Raw genomic sequence first — 22,211 nt, 5'->3', positions numbered from 1 at the left:
TTTTGGAAAAAAATTCACAAAAGTAATACATTCTTTTTATGTCCTCCAATAACACACTAAGGTTGAAATTTTGAATTTCAAAGTATTTCAATAAGTGCCTGAAAAAGGGGATGTCCAACTCCGGTCCTCAAATGCTGGTATCCTGCATGTTTTAGATGTTTCCCTCTTCCAACACACCTGACAGGCATTATCAGACTTCTGCAGAGCTTGATGATAGGCTTATCATTTGAATAAGGTGTGTTGGAAGAGGGAAACATCTAAAACATGCAGGATACCGGCCCTCGAGGACCAGGACTGGACACCCTTGGAGTGATGCTCCTTAAAAAGTGAGGTTTGGATTTGAGACTAGTGGGTGAGACTGATATTTGGACCTAATTCATCACAACAGAGGAAACACTACAGCTATTCTAAATCTGGTTCAATGTACCTCTGTAAAGAACTGTTCTCTCTCTCTCTCTCTCTTTTTTCTTTTAGGCCAAATTAGCTTTTTAATGACTTCAGTGAAACAGCAGATTTAGGAATTTCTTTTTCTTCTTTCCTTTTATTTCTTATAAAACCAAGAAATCCACTAAAAGTACAAAACATGGATACTACTACATAATGAAATGCTACATACAGCTTTGCAACTCTCTGTTTTAATAAATTACAAGACTCAGACTAAAATACCTGTATCACTTCCCCTATTGAGAATTTTTTTGTTGTTGTTGTCATCTAAGTTTTTATTGGTTTTATCATATTTTCAGTCATTTACAAAAATGAAAAGAAAAGTGAAAAAATAAAAAAGACAAAGAAAAAACAACAAAACAACCAACAACTTAAAAAGGCAGCTGCACCCCCCCAGCACCCCCACAATTCTTGTACACATGTATACATACACGTACAGCATGTACATAAACACAAACATATACACACACTGTCCATCAGCTCCCTTCCTGTACCCTCTCTAAGATGTTGCACCCATAATAAACTTTTGCCATATTTGACTATTTTTATTTGAAACCTTATTCACCCTGGCAATCATATTTTCAAAGGCAGCAATCTCTGTCATGAGTTTAAGCCACTCCATAAACTGTGGCCTTTGTGGGCTCTTCCAGTTACGCAGAATAAGCCTTGCAGCTACAACCTATTGAGGATTATTAACTATAACTAATAAGCTACATTTCAAATTTCACTTTGTTACTCATTTCAGAGTAAAACACAGATTAATCCTTTATCAAAACACATTTTAGTTTTATCAAACAAGAACTATCTTTGCATTATAAACTGTTCACCATTTAACCAAACTACTGAGATGCCACAACTCTAAATGAAACAAGAATCAGCCAACCGACTGGTGGACAAACCCTGATATGCATCATTGCATTTAAAGCAAGATGTACAAAGTTTGCACTTACAAGTGGAACATTTGGCCTCACAGAATAAAAATCTGTCATTATTCTGCGAAACTAAAAGGGAGACACGTAACATTCTAAGCTTCTGTCGAGCTCCCATTCACTTATGTCTGTGCTACTCTACAAAGAAAGAGAATTACAACAGAAACAGCATAAGAAAAAAAGAATAATTTTAAAGAAATATATTTTTTAGATTTTAACTTTTAGCATTTTTGTTCTCAGTAATATATTCGAGCTCAGTGTGTAAACATGAAGAAGGCTGCGTGGGGGAAAGGGGTTAGCGTGGGGTTGGGACGATAAGGCAAGGGTAATTGAAACAGAGAAAGAGTGAAAGTGAAACAGAGAGGGTGAAGGATGGGAGAGTGAAAGCGAGCGAGTGAATGATGGAGGTGCCGTCACTGTGCGAGTCCTGGTCTCTTGCTCATTAAGACAGTAATTCAAGCAGGGGATTAGAGAGTCAGACTCGTGCAGCGAGCACACTGGCTGCTGATGATGAATGGTGGGTACGGGCAGTAAAACTTCAGCGACTGCCGCTGCCGCATGTGGAAAAAATAGAGAGCCATGTACAATACAGATAGTTACAATCAGTGTGTGTGTGTGTGTGTGTGTGTGTGTGTGTGTGCAGGTGAGTGTGGATGACACAGGCGTTTATGTGTGTGCCTTTGTGAAAGACAAAGCAGGGGTGAATTACAGGTTGAAATGTTTTTGCAAGGGTAATCACTGGTGACACGACTTTAGTAAAACTCTATAATTAGTCTTCTGCGTGAGTACAGGAGCTGATTTAAAACAGACCAAGAGCTATTTAACTTTGAGAGGAAAACACCCCCTATGAGTAGTGCAAAAACGAATGAATGAGCTACTGTTCCTACATTTACTGTATTATATAGAGATTAGAGATACTTACATCCTACATTCAAAGAAACATCATGATACAGTCATTGTAATCAAACAGAGGCTGGGAAGGTTCATATCTTGACTTGTAATGCACTGAAGAACAATTTATAGTCGGCCTGATCGCAATCAAGGGTACCAGAAAGGGTGCACATATAGATAAAAAATAATAATGTTCTATCAAAAAATCAGACAGGCCATTTTATTTGTCTGATATTTCTCTTTTAAAGTCCAAAATATTTTTGCATTATGGTGTCTACTAAAAATTTCATACGCTTGCCCCTGTCAAATCACAAATTATTGGGTGTACGGACACTCCAGCCTAATAGCCTCCATATTTAATGCCTACAAAGATATACAAATGTTTCAGCACTCAGGATAATCATGCATTGTTTATTGCATAGATGTCATGTCCAAAGCATGCATGCTGAAAAATTCCATATATTGACAGAAACAATAAAATTAGACCCACATATTTTGATATGGTGTACGGACACTACTTGGTGTACGGACTCGAAAAGATAGGAACGGAAATCTGGCTTACCACATGGTCGCATCTCTCTTAGATCTGTAACTAAGTCTTCCTGGTACAGGAGTAAATAAACATTTGTGAACAAGTTCTAACAATATATCTATAAGGCACATATGCGATATTATTGATGGAAGTATATTGGTGTACGGACACTACAAGAATTTTGGTGAACAACGCGCTATTGAAAACATGCGGTTCGACGTAAACATCCGTTTGCCACATTGTTACCAAATTTTCTGCAGCCAGGGAGCATACCAAAATCTGTCTAGTTGTGCATATGTAGTCATAATAATACTTAAATAACAGGTTCCCATTCTATTATTACAATTAAAGGGCTGTAAAAGAAGGGTTTTCAGAACAAAATGGTTGATCGTCTTAATACTGAAAATAAGAATTGATAACACTGGTCAACAACAAATTTATTGTTTAAGTTTTTTGAGCTGATTTAGGATAATTTTGGTGTGCTGAATCCAAAAGTCAGATTAATTTTGCTCAATCAGGTCAGCTTTCTGAACTATGCTACATATTGGCTTTTTAACATTTTTGCTTACATTTATGGGCATTTTCACATCATATGATACAAAATTATTTCATATTTCTTGCAATAAATGAGTTCTGAAGATTTTACTTTTGCCAATTTATGATTAATGTTTTTTTTAAATATTACAGGTGAATGAAATGGCTTCGACTAGAAGATCTTGCAAAAATAAGCCTGACGTATTCTACTACATCTGCAGTGAACACACCATTGTACCTAACAGGAATCCTGTTAGAAAATGATTTTTTTTTTCTCTTAAAACCTATTTTGGGTGAGAACTATATAAAAAATCAACTGATAAAGTCACAAAAATGTAATCAATTTTGTGAGAAGATCAAATTTTTCAAAATCAAATTAGCAAAAAAACCTGACCTGATTGAGAAAAACAGATGTCATTTTTGGATTTAGCGGTGCAAAATGGTCCTAATTCAGCTGAAAAAACCTAGACAACTTGCAAAAAACATTTTTTTGTAACCCAGTGTAATCAAACAGCTGTTCAACAAAAATGATCAATAAATGAAAAGCAATGTGATGTGTGTATTTTGTAATAAAAAGACACAGGAGCTGGGTAGTAATTACTTATTGTGTTACAAAAAATTATGTACAATAATTTTGCTCTCTTATAACAATAAAATTGTGCGCATGTTTTCACGCTCATTGGGTCACCATTTTATCAGTTTTTATCCGATTTTCTTCAAATTTGGAGAACTGCAAAATCTATTAATAAGATGGCCAAAGAAACATTTTGGGAATAGTTTTGGGGGTATCTTTTTGCAATACTGATTAATAGCTGATGCAAATATACTTGTGCACCTTGATTGTGATCAGGCCGAGTTTATTTGTGTGATATTTGTGCTGATATAAGTCACACAGATACTGTATTATTGTTCTGAGTTCAGAAAGGTGGTATTAGTTGATGATAGGGGTGGGCATTGGCAAGAATCTGGCAATACGATACAAATCACAATACTAGGATCACGATACGATATATCACGATAGATCATGATACTGTTAAAAAGGCAATTATTTGTATGTTCCTTTTTTTTTTTTTAATGATTATTTCCTTGAAGAATTGAATTACACCAGAAATAAGCACAAATACTAAACATTTTTATTTGATCAGAACAGGATCAAACGCTACATCACAACATTTTCCTGTGTTAAAACTTAAATAATGTTTTACAGACATTACAGTTTAAGATCCTGTTCAAATGTTCAAACATCATAACATTATTTTTATGGGATCTAACATTATTTATTAAAAGAGTGTTAAATACTAATGAATAAAAAATAAAGAAAAAAGAAAAACAAAAAACAAAAATTAACCTCCACAATATCTGCATTTGAATAAATACCTAAAAATATCGATACAGTATTGTGAAATGAAATATCGCGATATATTGCAGAACCAATATTTTCTTACACCCCTAGTTGATAAAATATCCACATGCAGTAATATAGAAAATACAGAATGCAAATGCCCTGAAACTCACGGTGCAGTTGAACTGCAGACACGTGAAACGTAACTGAATACAAGCTAGTGAAGATTCACATGTAACACAGATGTACATAAATGTTCTATGTTAAAGAAATTAGACCTTGATGAAGGCCTTGATAATTGAAATATGCATGTTTTTCATTGACTGGGACTGAATTGGATTTCTCCAGTAACACCTAATCCATAAGAACCCAAACTTAATAGCACCAGAGGGACACTTTTTTTTTTTTTTTTTTTACATTTCTTATACTCTCTGCAGACAAATCCTGTCTTTTAGCTCATACACTGACCACTGGACAATAATTCATTTATTAAGAACTCCCCCTGAATGTGGTAGATTTTATGCTGTTGTGTATTTGCGCACGCTGTACCACATTTGTCCAGCAGTCACCGCCAAAGCGTTCTGGCCATAGCAATGTGATTGTAAGGCCATTATATTCCAAACTTGTTAATATCTCCCAAAATATTGGTCCTATCAACTTGCCGTTTTTGCTAGTCTCTTCCTTGACCAAAAATACGTAAATATGCCAAACTGCAGCAGTCAGCTCTTTCCAGATTGTGTGAATCCCTGGACACACACACACATACACACACACACATACATACGAACACACACAGAGACCACTTGACTTTTATAATATAGACTAGTATGTTGTGGGCTGTAGATGATTGTGTCCGTTTTTGTCGAACTGGTGCAAACTGAAGACACTTTACTGTCCCTGTAACTCTCCAGATTCACTCCACTGCTGTATGGGCCCCCCGGGAATGCTGGGTCCCATGAATTTGTCATGGGACCCAAGAGCTATCAGAATAATCCACAATGTAGGCTATCGTGAACGCACTAATCCACTATTTGTAAAGTCTAAAATGATAAAATTTAATGATATAGTTGAATTCCAAACAGCACAATTTCTGTACAAAGCCAGAAATAATCTATTACCCAACCGTTTACAGAAAATGTTTCAGGAAAGAGAGGGAGGATATAAATTGAGGGAAATGACACATTTTAAGATACAATGTTGAACCACGAAGAAAAGATTCTGTTTATCAAATAATGGTGTAAGACTATGGAACAGACTGAGTGTGGAGCTGAAACGATGTCCAAACATCAAACAGTTTAAAAACAAATGATTTTTACTAAATACAGAGAGGGAAAAGCTTGAGGGGGGAATCCAGTTGTTTTTCATAGTGGGGCTGTGCCATATATGTGCTGATAATATCCAGTTTAGATATATGAATATATTATTACTATATTACTATAGAGGACAATATAGAGCAGTGGTTCTTAACCTTGTTGGCGGTACTAAACCCCACCAGTTTCATATGCGCATTCACCGAAGCCTTCTTTATTAAAAAATAAAATATGATTTTTTTCAAATTCAAGACACAGGCATATGTTTTACTGGTGCACAAAATGAACCGTGCATTAACCTTTTCACAAAGACATGACCTTTTTTAATACAACCACACTGAAATGGTTTTAATTTTTAACCTTATGTATTCCAATAATGAACTTATTGTATTTATGCTATTTATCGTTTTTAACATTTTAACACACACCCATCACCTAATTTCCATCAGGCAACAATAATAATGCATATTTACTGCAAATCAGTGTGACTTCTGCTGTTGTGTATATGTATATGTAGGCCGTCAGGTCAACCCGGTTTTCGTTTCATCTCGCTCCGAACTTTCCGAACCACGCAATTTTGACATAAAAAAAAGATAATTGTATGTTGTGTAACAAAAAAAAAGTTCTCGTTATACTCCTTCAGTATTTTTGTGATCATTGTTTTATTACGGCACTAGCTCGGCTTTAGCGTAATACGATTTCTCCATCCGCGACGGTGCGTCGGTTGTCACATGATTGTAACTGACCAGTGTGGTGACCGAAAAATGTAAACAAACGCTACACATGGCTGCCTCCGTGGTTAACAGGAAGTAACAAAAGTCATAACAACGATGTGGAAAATACTCAAATAATTCATCGTCAGACGAGTGGAAGAGATTATAAACACTTCCGGATGTGTTGTAGTGCTATAAGCAACAACAAGACACCACGTATATTGGATGTCAATCAGAGAAAGAGTCTCCGAAGCCGTTTGTTTACATACACAGACCTAGCCCGACACACACACCCGACTAATGAGTCGAGTGTGTGTCTTGACCTCCGCCGAACCCCTGAGACTGACTCACCGAACCCCTAGGGCTCGATCGAACCCAGGTTAAGAACCACTGATACAGAGTATTATATTATATATGTATATGTGTTTTTGTTTGTTTTGTTTTTTAGTTTTTATTCATATCTGGAAGGATAAGTTGTAAATGGGTATTATCATATTAGTGTATATAGGAAAAAGGATGTATGATATTGTTATACTACTATTATTGTTATTGTTGTTACTATTATTATTATTATTATTATTATTATTATTATTATTATTATTATTACATTCATGCAAAGTAATAATCGCCATATAGTGATCATAAGGAATAGTAATTGGGGGTAGGAGTATATAAGTTTTTACTTCTTCCTACTCCTTTCGAGCATGTATAATTCCATTTCCTTTGTTTTCTTTATCTTATTATTATTATTATTAGTAGTAGTAGTAGTAGTAGTAGTAGTAGTAGTAGTAGTAGTATTATTGGTATTAGTATTAGTATTGAAGTATTTATTTTTGTGGTTTGTTTGCTTATCAATCATTTATGTACCAGTGCTTATATTTTGCTGGTTGATTTTTGTTTTTATTTCATTGTCTCCATGTTCGAAATAAAGATTTCATTCATTCATTCATTCATTCATTCATTCATTCATGTTTATCCCCCTTAACAGTGGCCCAGGCTGCAGGCGCTCATGTTAATACAGATATGTCGAGACTGTGGGAGTAAAGGCGGCGTTCCTGTTTTTAACTTCATTTCCCATCATGCAACATGGTACTGCGCTTCTGTGAGTATAAGGCAACTGTATTCCAAAATGACTAATATCACCAAAAATACCGGTCTCATCAACTTGCCGAGATATTTAATGTGGAGACGGGACTATTCCTCAACTGTCAGTACCAAATTGGCCAGTTAAAAAGGTTTACATTTGTCAGAACCGCACACCCTCAGACACTCTGAGCCCTTCCAGAATTATGATATAGATAATATATCCTGTGGGCATCTAAAAGGAGGACAGCAAATTAACAAATAGCATCTAGATACTAGCATCTAGATACCTCCGCCAAGACAGATCACTGCCCCCCCCCCCTCCCCCCGATCACCACCAAAATTTAATCATTTGTTCCTTGTGCCAGTATCAACATTTTCTGAAATTTTCATCCAAATCCGTCCATAACTTTTTGAGTTATCTTGCACACGGATAGACAGACAGACAGACAGACAAACCAACGCCGGCAAAAACATAACCTCCTTGGCGGAGGTAATAAAGTATAGTAAAACATATTTGTAGTGAAACAGAAAAAAAAGACAGATTTTAGACGGTGATAAAAAACAAGGCAGGAAGTGGGAAAAAGCTGAGGCTGAGAAAAGCATATTTAGCCCCTTCCAAGATGAAAAACGAAAATATGAAATATACATGAAAGGTAAGGAGCTTACTTCCTGAAAAATTTCACACTTGGGCATGCAAGTCACCTCTGAACAAGACGGAGCTACGTGCAGCCTCTGGGGTGGGGGGTGGGGTGGAGCAGAGATGCTGCATGTTTGTGACAGGGTTGTGCCTGAGAGTCTGTCATCGCCTCAGGAGGAGTCGCTCTGCATGGAACTTAAACCGTCACTACACTCAATTACGGCGCTTCTTCCAAGCAGAGTCAGCGCTCAACAGGATGTACTAAATATTTAGGCCAAAATATCTGTGGACATCATCACAGTTTCACAATTACAGAAAATGCATTATACTGTAAACACATCTACTGCTGCTACTTCACCACCATTTGTCACCTGCTGTTTATTAAATACTTCACAATTTCACAGTTTTAATTGACTGCACTACAGTTACTCATGTTTTTAGGACAGGTAAAATAGAATGTACACATTACCTATTGCTGTATATCATTGGCGACTTGATAATGAGTTTGATTGACAGGTACAACACATTATTTTTATTGTTGATGAAGTTTTGATTAACCCTTTCATGCATGAATTATGAGAACCTAAGTCAATATATTTTTTCTTGAGTGTTTTAATTCCTCTTTAGGCATGAAAAAAACAATGCAAATGATTTTTTTTTTTTTTTATGAACCTACAGGGTGGGGAAGCAAAATTTACAATGAACATTTAGTTATTTTTTCTCAGCAGGCACTCCATTGATTGTTTTGAAACCAAACATATATTGATGTCATAATCATACCTAACACTATTATCCATACCTTTACAGAAACTTTTGCCCATATGAGTAATCAGGAAAGCAAATGTCAAAGAGTGTGTGATTTGCTGAATGCACTCGTCACACCAAAGGAGATTTCAAAAATAGTTGGAGTGTCCATAAAGACTGTTTATAATGGAAAGAAGAGAATGACTATGAGTAAAACTATTACGAGAAAGTCTGGAAGATACTATTAAAGAAGAATGGGAGAAGTTGTCACCTGAATATTTGAGGAACACTTGCACAAGTTTCAGGAAGCGTGTGAAGGCAGTTATTGAGAAAGAAGGAGGACACATAGAATAAAAACATTTTCTATGATGTACATTTTCTTGTGGCAAATAAATTCTCATGACTTTCAATAAACTAATTGGTCATACACTGTCTTTCAATCCCTGCTTCAAAATATTGTAAATTTTGCTTCCCCACCCTGTATTTTTCGTGGAATCACAAAAATGTCCACTCAGCCGGACACCATGCATTTAATTTCTGAAGCAAAGAAACATGTATTAAAAAAAATCATCATCAGAAAGTGATATACTGTGTGAAAACTATGAAATAAAAACATTTTTAATGCCGCTAATTGATAAATCGCTAATGTTTTCTCACATTTTATCATACTTTAATATTAGTTATTACTCATTTCATGGAGATAATATCCTCATGAGACCCAGGAATTTGACAGTTTTAGCTTTTTTACATTAAAAAATTCTCTTGATTGGAAACTGTATAATGCAACAGTTTTTTCAGAAACATTTTTAAAATAATTTGTATTTATTGATTGATTTTTTTTTTTTTTGAATGTCCTTTGTAATGCACAGCATTTTTAAAGTAAAACTGTCAAACTTCTGTCCCCTACAGAGGACAAAATGGAGGAGGATATGCAAGAAAAAAAAAAAGTTTCAGAACACTGTTAATTACAGTCTAATAACAATTAGCAACTGGTTTACACTCAAACATGTTACTACAGATCAGGTTTATCATGAGCAGCAAAGTTACAATAATTGTATGAACTGCAGTGTATGGGATGATGCGTTCGTGTCCTCTGTGTTGGCTGATATGGAACTAAAACGATAAAACCCATGAATATACAAGAGAACAGCTGTAGAATAACTGTCCACTGGAGTGACCACTATGCATGAAAGGGTTCATTTCAATCAGTTTCCAAAAGACCAACATGATGTTTTAACCCTTTCATGCATTAATTATGAGAAGCTTAATCAAGATTTTTTTCCTTGGTGTTTTTAATTCCTCTTTAGGCATGAAAAAACAAACAAACAATGTGATTGAATTTTTTTATGAACCTATTTTTCATGGCGTTACAAAAATATCCACTCAGCTGGACACCATGCGTTTAATTTTAGAAGCAAAGAAACATGTATTTACTGATATACTGCATAAAAACTATGAAATAAAAACATTAATACTGCTAATCTGATGTTTTCTCACATTTTAACATACCTGCATGGAGATAATTTGCCAAAAAAAAACCTTTTTGTTAAAAAAAAAAAAAAAAAAAAAAAAGGTTAATTACAGTCTAATAACAATTCAATTTTTTTTACACTCAAACATGTTTCTGCAGATCAGGTTTATCTAGAACAGCAAATTTACAGTAATGGTGTGAATTACAGTGTATGGGATGATGCATAAGTGTCCACTGTGTTGGCTGATGTGGAAATAAACCAACAAAATTCATAAATATACAAGAGAACAGCACCTTTGAACAGCTGTCCGCTGTAGTGACCACTATGCATGAAAGGGTTAAAATGTCATTTGGTCCAAAATCCAGAAATTAAGCTTATTGTTAATGAGGAGGAACCAAAAAATAGATGTTTAAGGACAGAATCAGCTAAAATAAAATTACTCAAATGGAGGAATCTATTAATCTATTAATTGGTTTGACAAGACAGATGCAAGTGGATCTAAAAATGTGTTTACAAGAAAATAAACGTGGAAACATTTACATTTCTGATTACATTACTTAATGCATGGTGTATATGTGACTTACACCTTCATCAGAAAATATATGTTCAATATCATTTTCATTTTAATTCAGCTTTAAAGATCCCTACATTTCATCGCTGTCAGGTGGAAACCTCTTATGTCCAAAAAGGTTATTTTTCAGCAAACTGGAAAACAATGTATATTCTAAATAAATGAATGGAATTAAAGGGGTCATGTTTTGCTAAACCCTCTTTTATTAGTCTTTGGTTCATTTATTTGTGTATTTTGACAAATGAGGTAATTAATTATTAATTACTATAGCATTGTACTCCCAAAAACAGTGCTTTGAGGCATTCCATGTTTTCTTTTCTGTCTGTTTTAGTCACATGATACACACAGGAGTTAGCACTTGATTACATAACCATTGTTCTTGATGACTTTTGATGGTCTAATAATTTTTGCCGCGACTGTAGCGCTGTGAAATGGGCATTAAATTCTGTTCTAAGTAGTCTTCAAAAGGTCTTAAATTTAACATGTAGAATCCTGTGCACTTTTTTTAGTCTTTGGTTCATTTATTTGTGTAATTGGACCCTAATAGTTCACAAAGTTTGAATTTGAATCCTCCAAGTGCTGCAAAGATATATTTATATTCATTGAGGCAAAAATCGAGTGGATTTCTACAACCTGTTTCAAATCCCTCTTAATTTGTTACATTTTATAAGTAGTTACATCATGACATTTGGACATATAAGGTCAAGACTTCTGACAAACATTTCTCCGAGTACGACATAATTGTTTACCAGCAGCAGTGATTGTAGTAAAAACTGAAAATATGTCCAAACTTTGAGCCGATTACCTACAATTTTCAGCTGTTGGTTGTATTAACAAACACAAGTGGCTAAACGGGACAGAAAGCATGGTCAACAACCTGGAGGGGGCGGGGCATGAAGTGGCTCATTTGCATTTAAAGGGCCAGCGCTCAAAATGACCTTTCTTGTGTCATTCCTCAGAAATAGGGTTGAAGATGGACTTGTGGAGTTGAATTAATGAAGAATTCAGACCCAAGAAGAGCATTTGCAGTTTATGTAGACCACAGAGAGATGTTTTAAAATGCATAATTCCATTTAAAAAAGCTAAATATCACTCCTTTAAAGACTTTTCTAAGGAATTAAATGTTGTAAATTCAAGACTTTAAAGACTATTTAACACCTCATGGGAACCCTCTATTTTGTATGGTATTAAAGCGGTTCAAAATGCCACTTACTTTCTTAGTACATACTTTTCAAAATGGAAAATTGTACATTTTAATCAATTTGCCTACTTTAAGGTAATAACATGGAAGCACATACACAGAGAATTGTTTAAACGCATAACTACCATTAATACAACAACCAGAACAGCAATATTTAATTAATGACAGGCTTCAGTGTTAATGAAGAATTCAGACCCAAGCATAGCATTTACAGTTTATGTAGACCACAGGGAAATGTCTTAAAAATGCATAATTCCATTTAAAAAAAAAAAAAAAAAGCAAAATATCACTCCTTTAAGAGACGTAATAACAAGCTGTTTTCAACCCTTTTCATTGGTTAAATATTTCTAAAAACTGACCAATAGAATCGTTTTATGACCAAAAAAAAAAGACCAAAATAATTGACTTAAGAGGTTTCTGCCCGACAGCAACGATTTGTCTAAGCTGTGAATGTGTTTGGAGCATTTGAGGGGAAACTCAAGCATGTTACACTGTAAAAAAAAAAAAAAAAAAAAAAAAAAGGTAAAAAAAAAAAAAACTGTATTAATCCGGCAGCAGGGGCGCCAAAAAAATACTGTTAAATAACAGAAAATAACCATCTCATAAAAATACCGTAATTTTCCACAATTAAAATAGTTTTTTGCCCTAACTTTACATGAGATTTTGCATATTTTTTGACTTTTTAATGTTTAATAAAGAATATTTACATGTATTAAAACAATCAAATTACCTATATATATATATACTTTTCAATGAGACTCAGTTTTACAATCCACTGATAAAAACTGTATTTGGACAGTTTATCAGTTCTTATACATGTTATAAATTCACAAAAATACATTTATTCAACATTTTTGTTGTGAAACCTCCCATAATTACACAAGATATTGGTCAGTTAACAAACAAGTCTTGTTAAATTTACAGAACAAATACTTCTTTAATGGTTAATTGTCAGTAATCTTTTTCTTGTTTTATTTTTATTTTTTTTACTGTATTAAACTTTAAATTAACAGTTTAATCTCATTATTAGAAAAGAAATATTTGTGAATTTTTTTGTAAATGTATTTTAACTATCTTTCTGTGAAAAAAAAAAAAAATCTTTTAAAAAATGGAAATTTTATGGTTATTCACAGTTACAGTTTTTCGTGTTATTTTACATTTGATGTGTAAAATCACTGTCTATTTTTGTCATTTCATTGATATTTTCCTGTATCTTAAAAATACAGGAAAAATCTGTAAAATAAACAGTGAAAATTATGTTAAATTACAGATTGTTTTTTTTTTTTTTTTTTACAGTGTAGAGTAGTAATATGTTTTGATTTCATTTTGTACAATTTATAGAATAAACTAATGTGGTATGAATGTAGTAACTCAGCAGGCTACACGATCAAAATCCTACTTTCCACGTTCATATTTAACCTTTAATAAGTACAATATACAGTCTCATTAGGTATGAGTTACCTCTAGATCAGGGGTGTCAAACTCATTTGAGTTCAGGGGCCATATTCAGCTAAATTTGATCTGCAGTGGGCCAGACCAGAAAAATAATAACATAATAACCTATAAATAATGACAACTCCAAATTTTTGACTTTTTTTAGTATAAAAAAACCCCCATTAAATTATGAAAATACTTAATTTTATAAACTACCCCCCCAAAAAGAAACCTGAAAAAAAAAAAACCAAAAAAAAAACTGAAAAGACTGAAATTTAATATAAAAAACGTAAGAAAATTTAGTGCAATTTTAACAATATTATTCCTCAACTTATCATTTGTCCATGTGCATTATGGATCAGATCTACAAAGACACTAAACACTGAGGAACAGGCAGAAAAAATACTAAAATTGTGCTTAATTTTCTTTAGACATTTCAGGTTCTTCATATTCGTTCAGGTTATTCACATTTTATTGTTACAGGATAGTTTGTAAATGTAAATATTTTCATAATTTAATGTTATTTTTTGCACTAGAATAGAGAAAAAAATTAAGTTGTTAATTGTAGAATTTTTTTTGGCTTAATTCAAGATTTTTTTTTTTTTTTTTACTTAATTGAAGATTCTTTTTTTTGGCTTAATTCAAGATTTTTTAATTTAATTGAAGTTTTTTTTTTTTTTTTACTTAATTGAAGATTTTTTTTGGCTTAATTCAAGATTTTTTGCTCAATTTGAGATTTTTTTTTTTTTTATTTTGCTTAATTCAAGATTTTTTTTTTTACTTAATTGAAGATTTTAATTTTTTTTGGCTTAATTCAAGATTTTTTGCTAAATTTGAGATTTTTTTTTTTTTTTGCTTAATTAAAGATTTTTTTTTTTTACTTAATTGAAGATTTTTTTTTTGGCTTAATTCAAGATTTTTTGCTCAATTTGAGATTTTTTTTGTTTTTTTTGCTTAATTCAAGATTTTTTTTTTACTTAATTGAAGATTTTTTTGGCTTAATTTAAGATTTTTTCCTTAATTCAAGCTAATTTTTTTTTTTTTGCTTAATTCAATTCAAGACTGTGGAATTTTTGCACTTGGCAAAAACATCCCAGGGGCTGAACTGGACCCTTTGATGGGCCGCATTTGGCCCACCAAAGGGCCATTATGTTGGACACCCCTGCTCTAGATTCTTTCCATCGAGTTGGTTTGCAGTACCAGTCTTTTTACTTATCAGTCCATTACTAATTTCAGCAGATGATGGTCCCACTGAGCACAATGTCAGGATAAAACAGCAGCAGAGGGAAAACACAGGGTTATTTACGGAAAGAATATGACTTTGATCACGATGATGATATGGTACGGAAGTAAATAAGTTACATGGGGGTTGGAGAGATGTCCTTGGCGTGGTTGCTATGGTGACCTTAAAGCGTGTGTATGCGTTAGTGTTTTTGTAGAGTGTGTGGCAGGAAGCTTTCAGAGGACGACAATGAGGATGACAGCGGTGTGTGATTGTGTTTGTGCGTGTTGTGCACATGGAGTTGTAGCTTCGGCAGAGAGGTAACACATTAGTGCTGCTTCTAGTGGGTCGAATGTTCAGTGTGTTACCCATCGGTCCCCTAAGGTACTTCAGATACATGCATATGCACTGAAAATAGGCTGCACTGTACATTCCTGGTTTGCTTTTGTGCTTGCAGGATTTTTTTTAAGTGCTGCGAAAGCGATCTGGAGTGTACCGGGTACTTACAGGGGATGGTGCGTAGGTAGAGGTTGTCCCGTATGATCTGTTGTAGTTTGTGGTCCAGCGAGCCCTTCTGAAACTGCAGACTGAGGTAGTGGCGCAGGTCCGTGTTCAATACTTTTCCTGCAACAACAGAGGGAGAGGCAGCCAGGGTCAATAAAAGCATTTTGGTGCTCTTTCTGAGGGATTTATGTGCAAAAAGGAAATCTATTCAGGTGACATGTTCCCTCACAACTGATCAATACCAGAAACATAAACCACACTGTTTTTCTTCTTTGCAAGACAGCAACCCTTTAACAGTAAAGACATTTAATATCCATGTATTTCCTCATAGTTTGAATAGTTAATACCACACAATAGATTTTTTTCTAAGGCAGGGGTGTCAAACTTATTTTAATTCAGGGGCCACATTCAGCCTAATATAATCTAAAGTGGGCCGGACCAGTAAAATAATATAAATGATGGGAAAAGAACTCATAAATAATGTCAACACAAAAGTTTTCTTGATATTTTTGAGTGGAAAAATTCAAATTCCATACTGAAAATGTTGTACTTGAACATAACATGAACAAATATGAACAACCTGAAAATTCTTAAGAAAAATAAAGTGCAATTTTAACAATATTACACCTCAGTTTATCATTTATACATGTACATCCCAACATACAGATCACAGTGGATTTACAAATACACAAAATATTTGGTAACAGGCAGAATATTGGTACAATTCTACATATTTCTCTTAAGACATTTCATATTGTTCATATTTTTTCCGGTTATTCACATTTTTTGTAAAAGAAAAGTCTGTAAATATAAACATTTTTGCGTAATTTTACTTTTTTTTACACTAAAACAAAGACAAAAATTTGCGTTTTTCATTATTTACAGGTTATGATTGTATTTTACTAGTCTGACTCACTTCAGATTGAACTGACCTAAAATGATTTTCACATCCTTGAATTTTTAATATCTTCATTATAATTTTTGCATTTCACAAATTCATCCCAGGGGCCAGATTGGACCCTTTGGCGGGCCGGTTTTGGCCCCCAAGCCGCATGTTTGACACCTGTGTTCTAAGGGGTTCAAAACAATTTCTAAATACTTAACAGTGATCAACTAAAAGGCATCAAAATTAAATAAATGTTAATAAATAAACAGTTTTCAATTTAAATCATCAAGTGAAACAACTAGGTCAACAGAATTCAGTCGCAATGCTGTCCATTTCATTATTTAATATTCATACCACAAATACTGTATAAAAACATCAGTTAGTAGAGGTTAATCTGCATGAGAAATACAGAAAAAGAAATAAGCTTGGGTTATAATAATCAGTTGCTTAACCCTTTCATGCATAGTAGTCACTATAGTGGACAGTTATTCTACAGCTGTTCTATTGTATATTCATGGGTTTTATTGTTTTAGTTCCATATCAGCCAACACAGTGGACGCTTCTGCATCACCCCATACACTGACATTCATACCATTACCGTAACTTTGCTGTTCTTTTATCTAAATCAATTGTTAATTGTTATTAGACTGTAATTAACAGTTTGTTTTTTTTTTTTTTTTTGGCAAATTATCTGAGTGAGTAATAACTAGTGTTATAGTATGTTAAAATGTGAGAAAACATCAGATTAGAGACCCAGGAAAGTGAAAATTTTAGCTTTTTTCCATTAAACAATTGTCTTGTTTGGAAACTACATAATGCAACAGTTTTGTTTTGTTTTGGTTTTTTTTGTTTATTTATTTTCCAAGACATTTTTTAAAATTATTTGTATTTATTTATTTATTTATTTATTTATTTGAATGGGATGTCCTTTACAATGGACAGCATTTTTTTTATGTAAAACTATCAAACTTTTATCCCCTACAGAGGACAAAAATGCATTGCTGGGTCTCAGGAGGTTAAAAATGCTTTTATTTCATAGTTTTCACACAGTATGTCAATAAATGCATGTTTCTTTGCTTAAAAAATTAAACGAATGGTGTTCAGCTGAGTGGACATTTTTGTAGCGCCATGGAAAATAGGTTCATTAAAAAAAAAAAAAAATCACATTGTTTTTTTTTTTTTTTTTTCATCCCTAAAGAGTAATAAAAACACTCAGGGAAAAAAAAAAAATCTTGATTAAGGTTCTCATATTTCATGCATGAAAGGGTTAATGTCATCAGATTGACTGTCACAATCATTAAGAGCTTTCCACTGTACTTCTGATATATTTAGCTAAATTTAACTCAACATAATTGCATTTAATCTCCACAGGCACAAACAATATCAGTTCAAACCAGAAAAAAAAACAAAAACAAAACACACACACAGTAAAATTGACATACATGACATTTCCTGATTAATTCTTAGTCATTTGATGTTTTATTTTACTGAAGTGAAGCACTTCCCTTTAACACGGCACAATGATTCAGCGCTAAAAGCATCACACTCTAATCATAATGATGTCGCTAATGGTACAAAGGTATTTTTCACAGTGTGACTGGATTACTCGTACCTTTCTGATTGGATTAAGCAACATTAATGATCTCTCCAATCCCTTTTGACAGACATATCTATTTTTTGCCTCTAAAGACTAACATGTTTTTCACTCCCTGTTGTGACATTACATATATATAAAATAAAAGCCATGTGGCCTCTGTGTGCGTGTATGTGTGTGTGTGTGTGTGTGTGTGTGTGTGTGTGTCTGGAGAGTCACATAAAATCTGGAAAGAGCTGACTGCTGCAGTTTGTCATACGTATGTATATTTGGTCAAGGAACAGACTAGCAAAAACAGCAAGTTGATAGGACCAATATTTTGGGAGATATTAGTAATTTTGGAATACAATAGCCTTACAATAACATTGCTATACCCAGAATGCTTTGCAGGTGACTGCTGTACAAACGCAGTAAAGCACAGGTGCCAAACATGCGGCCCGGGGGCCAAATCCGGCCCGCCAAAGGGTCCAGTCTGGCTCCTGGAAAGAATTTGTGAAATGCAAAAATTACACTGAAGACATTAATCATTTTAGTTCAGGTTCCACATACAGACCAATTTAACCCTTTCATGCACGAATTATGAGAACCTTAATTAAGATTTTTTTTTTTCCTAAGTATTTTTATTCTTCTTTAGGCATGAAAAGAAAAACAATGTAATTGATTTTTTTTTTTTTAACCTATTTTTCATGGAGTTACAAAATCATGTGTTTAATTTTAGAAGCAAAGAAACATGTATTTACTGATATACTGTGTGGAAACAATGAGATAAAAAACTTTTTTAATGCTGCTACCCTGTTGTTTTCTCACATTCTTACAATACCTGCATGGAGATAATATGCAAAAAAAAAAAAAAAAAAAAAGAAAGAAACTTTTTGTTTAAAAAAACAAAACTGTTAATTACAGTTTAATAACAATTAGCATTTTTTTTTTTTTTTTTTTTTTTTTTTTACAGTCAAACATGTTAGTGCAGATCAGGTTTATCTGGAACAGCAGATTTACCGTAATGGTATGAATTACAGTGTATGGGATGATACATAAGCGTCCATTGTGTTGGCTGATACGGAATTGAAACAACAAAATCCATAAATATACAAGCTGTCCACTGTAGTGACCATTATGCATGAAAGGGTTAATCTCCAGTGGGTCGGATCAGTCAAATACTATCATAATCTAGAAATGATCACAACTCCAAATTTTGTCCTTGTAAATGTAAACATTTTCATGTCATTTTACTGTATTTACGCTAAAACAAACTAACATTTCACAAAAACATGAATAACCTCAACGAATATGAACATTTTAAAATGTCTGAAGTGTAATTTTAACAATACAGGGTGGGGAAGCAAAATTTACAATGAACATGTAGTTGTTTTTTCTCAGCAGGGACTACGTCAATTGTTTTGAAACCAAACACATATTGATGTCATAATCATACCTAACACTATTATCCATACCTTTTCAGAAACTTTTGCCCATATGAGTAATCAGGAAAGCAAACGTCTAAGAGTGTGTGATTTGCTGAATGCACTCGTCACACCAAAGGAGATTTCAAAAATAGTTGGAGTGTCCATAAAGACTGTTTATAATGGAAAGAAGAGAATGACTATGAGCAAAACTATTACGAGAAAGTCTGGAAGATACTATTAAAGAAGAATGGGAGATGTTGTCACCCGAATATTTGAGGAACACTTGCGCAAGTTTCAGGAAGTGTGTGAAGGCAGTTATTGAGAAAGAAGGAGAAAACATAGAATAAAAACATTTTCTATTATGTAAATTTTCTTGTGGCAAATAAATTCTCATGACTTTCAATAAACTAATTGGTCATACACTGTCTTTCAATCCCTGCCTCAAAATATTGTAAATTTTGCTTCCCCACCCTGTATTCTGCCTGTTATTAAATCTTTTGTGTATTTGTTGATCCGCTGTGATCTGTACGTTGTAATTTACACGTTTAAATGATAAACTGAGACATATTATTGTTAAAATTGCACTTCGTTTTCTTAAGAAATTTCAGTTTGTTCATGTTATTCACATTGTTTTTAAGGATAGTTGGTAGATGTAAACATTTTCATCGCATAATTTTACTTTTTTTTCGCTCTAAAACATAGAGGAAAGTTTGGAGATGACATTATTTTTTATATTATTATGTTATTATTTCACTGGTCCGGCCCACTGCAGATCAAATTTGGCTTAATGTGGCCCCTGAACTAAAATGAGTTTGACACCCCTGCAGTAAAGCAAGCAGGAATACACAACAGCATAAAAACTACCACATCTAGAACCCATGTGTATATGTGTGTGTGTGTGTGTGTGTGTGTGTGTGTGTGTATAATGTAGTGAGAAGGAACACCTGTTTTTTTCCTACTGAGAACCTAAGTCCTGTGTTGATTTATTTATATATTTATTTATTTATTCCAGTCTGATCATGGAGAGGAAATTGTATCTAAGGGGTAGGACAAAGGTTAAACAGATTTTTAAACTGATCGCTTCAGTGAAATCTACTTCAATCATTAAGGATAAATGGGTACAAGAGTGGTTAAGAAGGGATTTTTGGCCTAGAACAACCTAAAAAAAACACACACACACCTGTCTGTCTGTACTAGATATTTTTTCCTGATTATTTTGCTGAATTCATGCCATCATGTGAAGAACAAAACCTAAAATCCAAGGTGCTAAGTGACAGATGACGAATGCCGAGTTCTCACTCAACGAAGCGTCTTTACTGTTTCAGCAACCGCACAGAAGCCTCGAAAACTTTTCACCAGCGAACGCGCAATGCCACAACCTCAAAAGTGAGGCGCTAGAGATTTTCATGAGACAATCTGAAAAAGATTTCGCCTTTGCTCTCAACTCCCAGAAGTCTTTGTAAAAACAAAGGAAGTTCACGCAAAGTTTGAGGCAGAGGAAGACTTCTGAGTCGTCGTACACAAGCAGGGAAAAAGTTTTTCTGTGAAAGAACATGATGAGGAGTTTTGGAAAACAGGAAAAGATCTTCGGTGTCTGTCTGCCCTCAGATTCAGTGTGAGCCTCATCTCTTGACAGAAGGGGGATCATCGACTTTGAAACCGTTTGACTACACAGAAGTAATCATTTTTCTCCCCAATTCTCTCCATCTCTCCTTCCTTCTCTGATCTGCACACAGGCCAAACTATGCTCAGCGCGATTCTGCTCTGCATTGCTATGAATAACAATCAGCCGGACTACAGATGAGATATTACTACTGTAGATGTACTGTATATGCTAAGAGGCGAGAGGGGAGATATACTTGACTACGGAGGGATGATAGAATAATGATGAGCTCTGGGAATATTGCAGCAAGCCTTCTCAACCCTCAAATCCTCTTTTCCTCCTAAACTCATGACAGAAACAAACACAGACCATTATGTTGACAGCACAGCAAACCCATTATTTTGTTTTCTGAACTTACTCACGCTTCAAGTTGTGGAGGACTATGTTGACTCACATCAAAATGCCCCTCATGTCCACAGGCTTTGCTGCCATCTGACGCTGTTTTAGCGAGCGTCATCCCGACGGGCCTGCCTTTTCTGAATAAAGGTTGCACCCCGTCTGCCTCTCCAAACAGGGCTGCATCACAGCTGGTCTAGCACATAAACAGACTGAGACTGGAGAAACAAGGCCCGGTCTGGCAACTCTATCTCGAATACTGTCCCAGAATATTCTTTTTGTTCAATTTCAGCGCTAACACAAGGGGATTCATAGGAAAACAAAGCTCTTTCAACAAACATGTAGTCCATATGCTTTCTGAAAATGAATGACAACGCACCCAGAGCGGGACTGAAAAAAAACAAAAAAACAAACTTGATTCAGCTACATGCATGTGCTCTTCCCTTTAACCCTTTATAGGGCTTGCATAGAAATACTCTGAAATTCTAAATTTCATTCAGTTTATTGGAGGGCATAACAAGACTTTATTACTTCCACCAAGGAACGGCAGAGATTATGTTTTCATCGGGGTTTGTCTGTTTGTTTGTTAGCAAGATAACTCAAAAAGTTATGGACAGATTTTGATGTCATTTTCAGGAAATGTTGATACTGGCACAAGGAACAAATGATTAAATTTTGATGGTGATTGGGGGGGGGGGGGGGGGGGGGGCTGATCTGCCTTGGTGGAGGTCTGCGCTCTCCGAGTGCTTTGCTAGTTACT

At 34.3% G+C, this 22,211-nt stretch overlaps 1 protein-coding gene across 5 annotated transcripts in view; it reads right to left on the bottom strand.

Annotated features, from left to right (window-relative positions):
• magi3b (membrane associated guanylate kinase, WW and PDZ domain containing 3b) overlaps nt 1-22,211 on the bottom strand; it is a 425,096-nt gene that overhangs the window by 144,028 nt on the left and 258,857 nt on the right. For all 5 annotated transcript variants that reach the window (XM_030133527.1, XM_030133522.1, XM_030133525.1 and 2 more), the window contains exon 2: nt 15,570-15,686. In XM_030133527.1, coding sequence (XP_029989387.1) covers nt 15,570-15,686 — 117 coding nt within the window. The remainder of the gene's footprint in view (nt 1-15,569; nt 15,687-22,211) is intronic.

The sequence above is a fragment of the Sphaeramia orbicularis genome, chromosome 5 (genome assembly GCF_902148855.1).
Source record: "Sphaeramia orbicularis chromosome 5, fSphaOr1.1, whole genome shotgun sequence".
In the NCBI taxonomy this organism is placed as follows: Eukaryota; Metazoa; Chordata; class Actinopteri; order Kurtiformes; family Apogonidae; genus Sphaeramia; species Sphaeramia orbicularis.
This window is presented reverse-complemented; position numbering and strand designations above follow the sequence as displayed.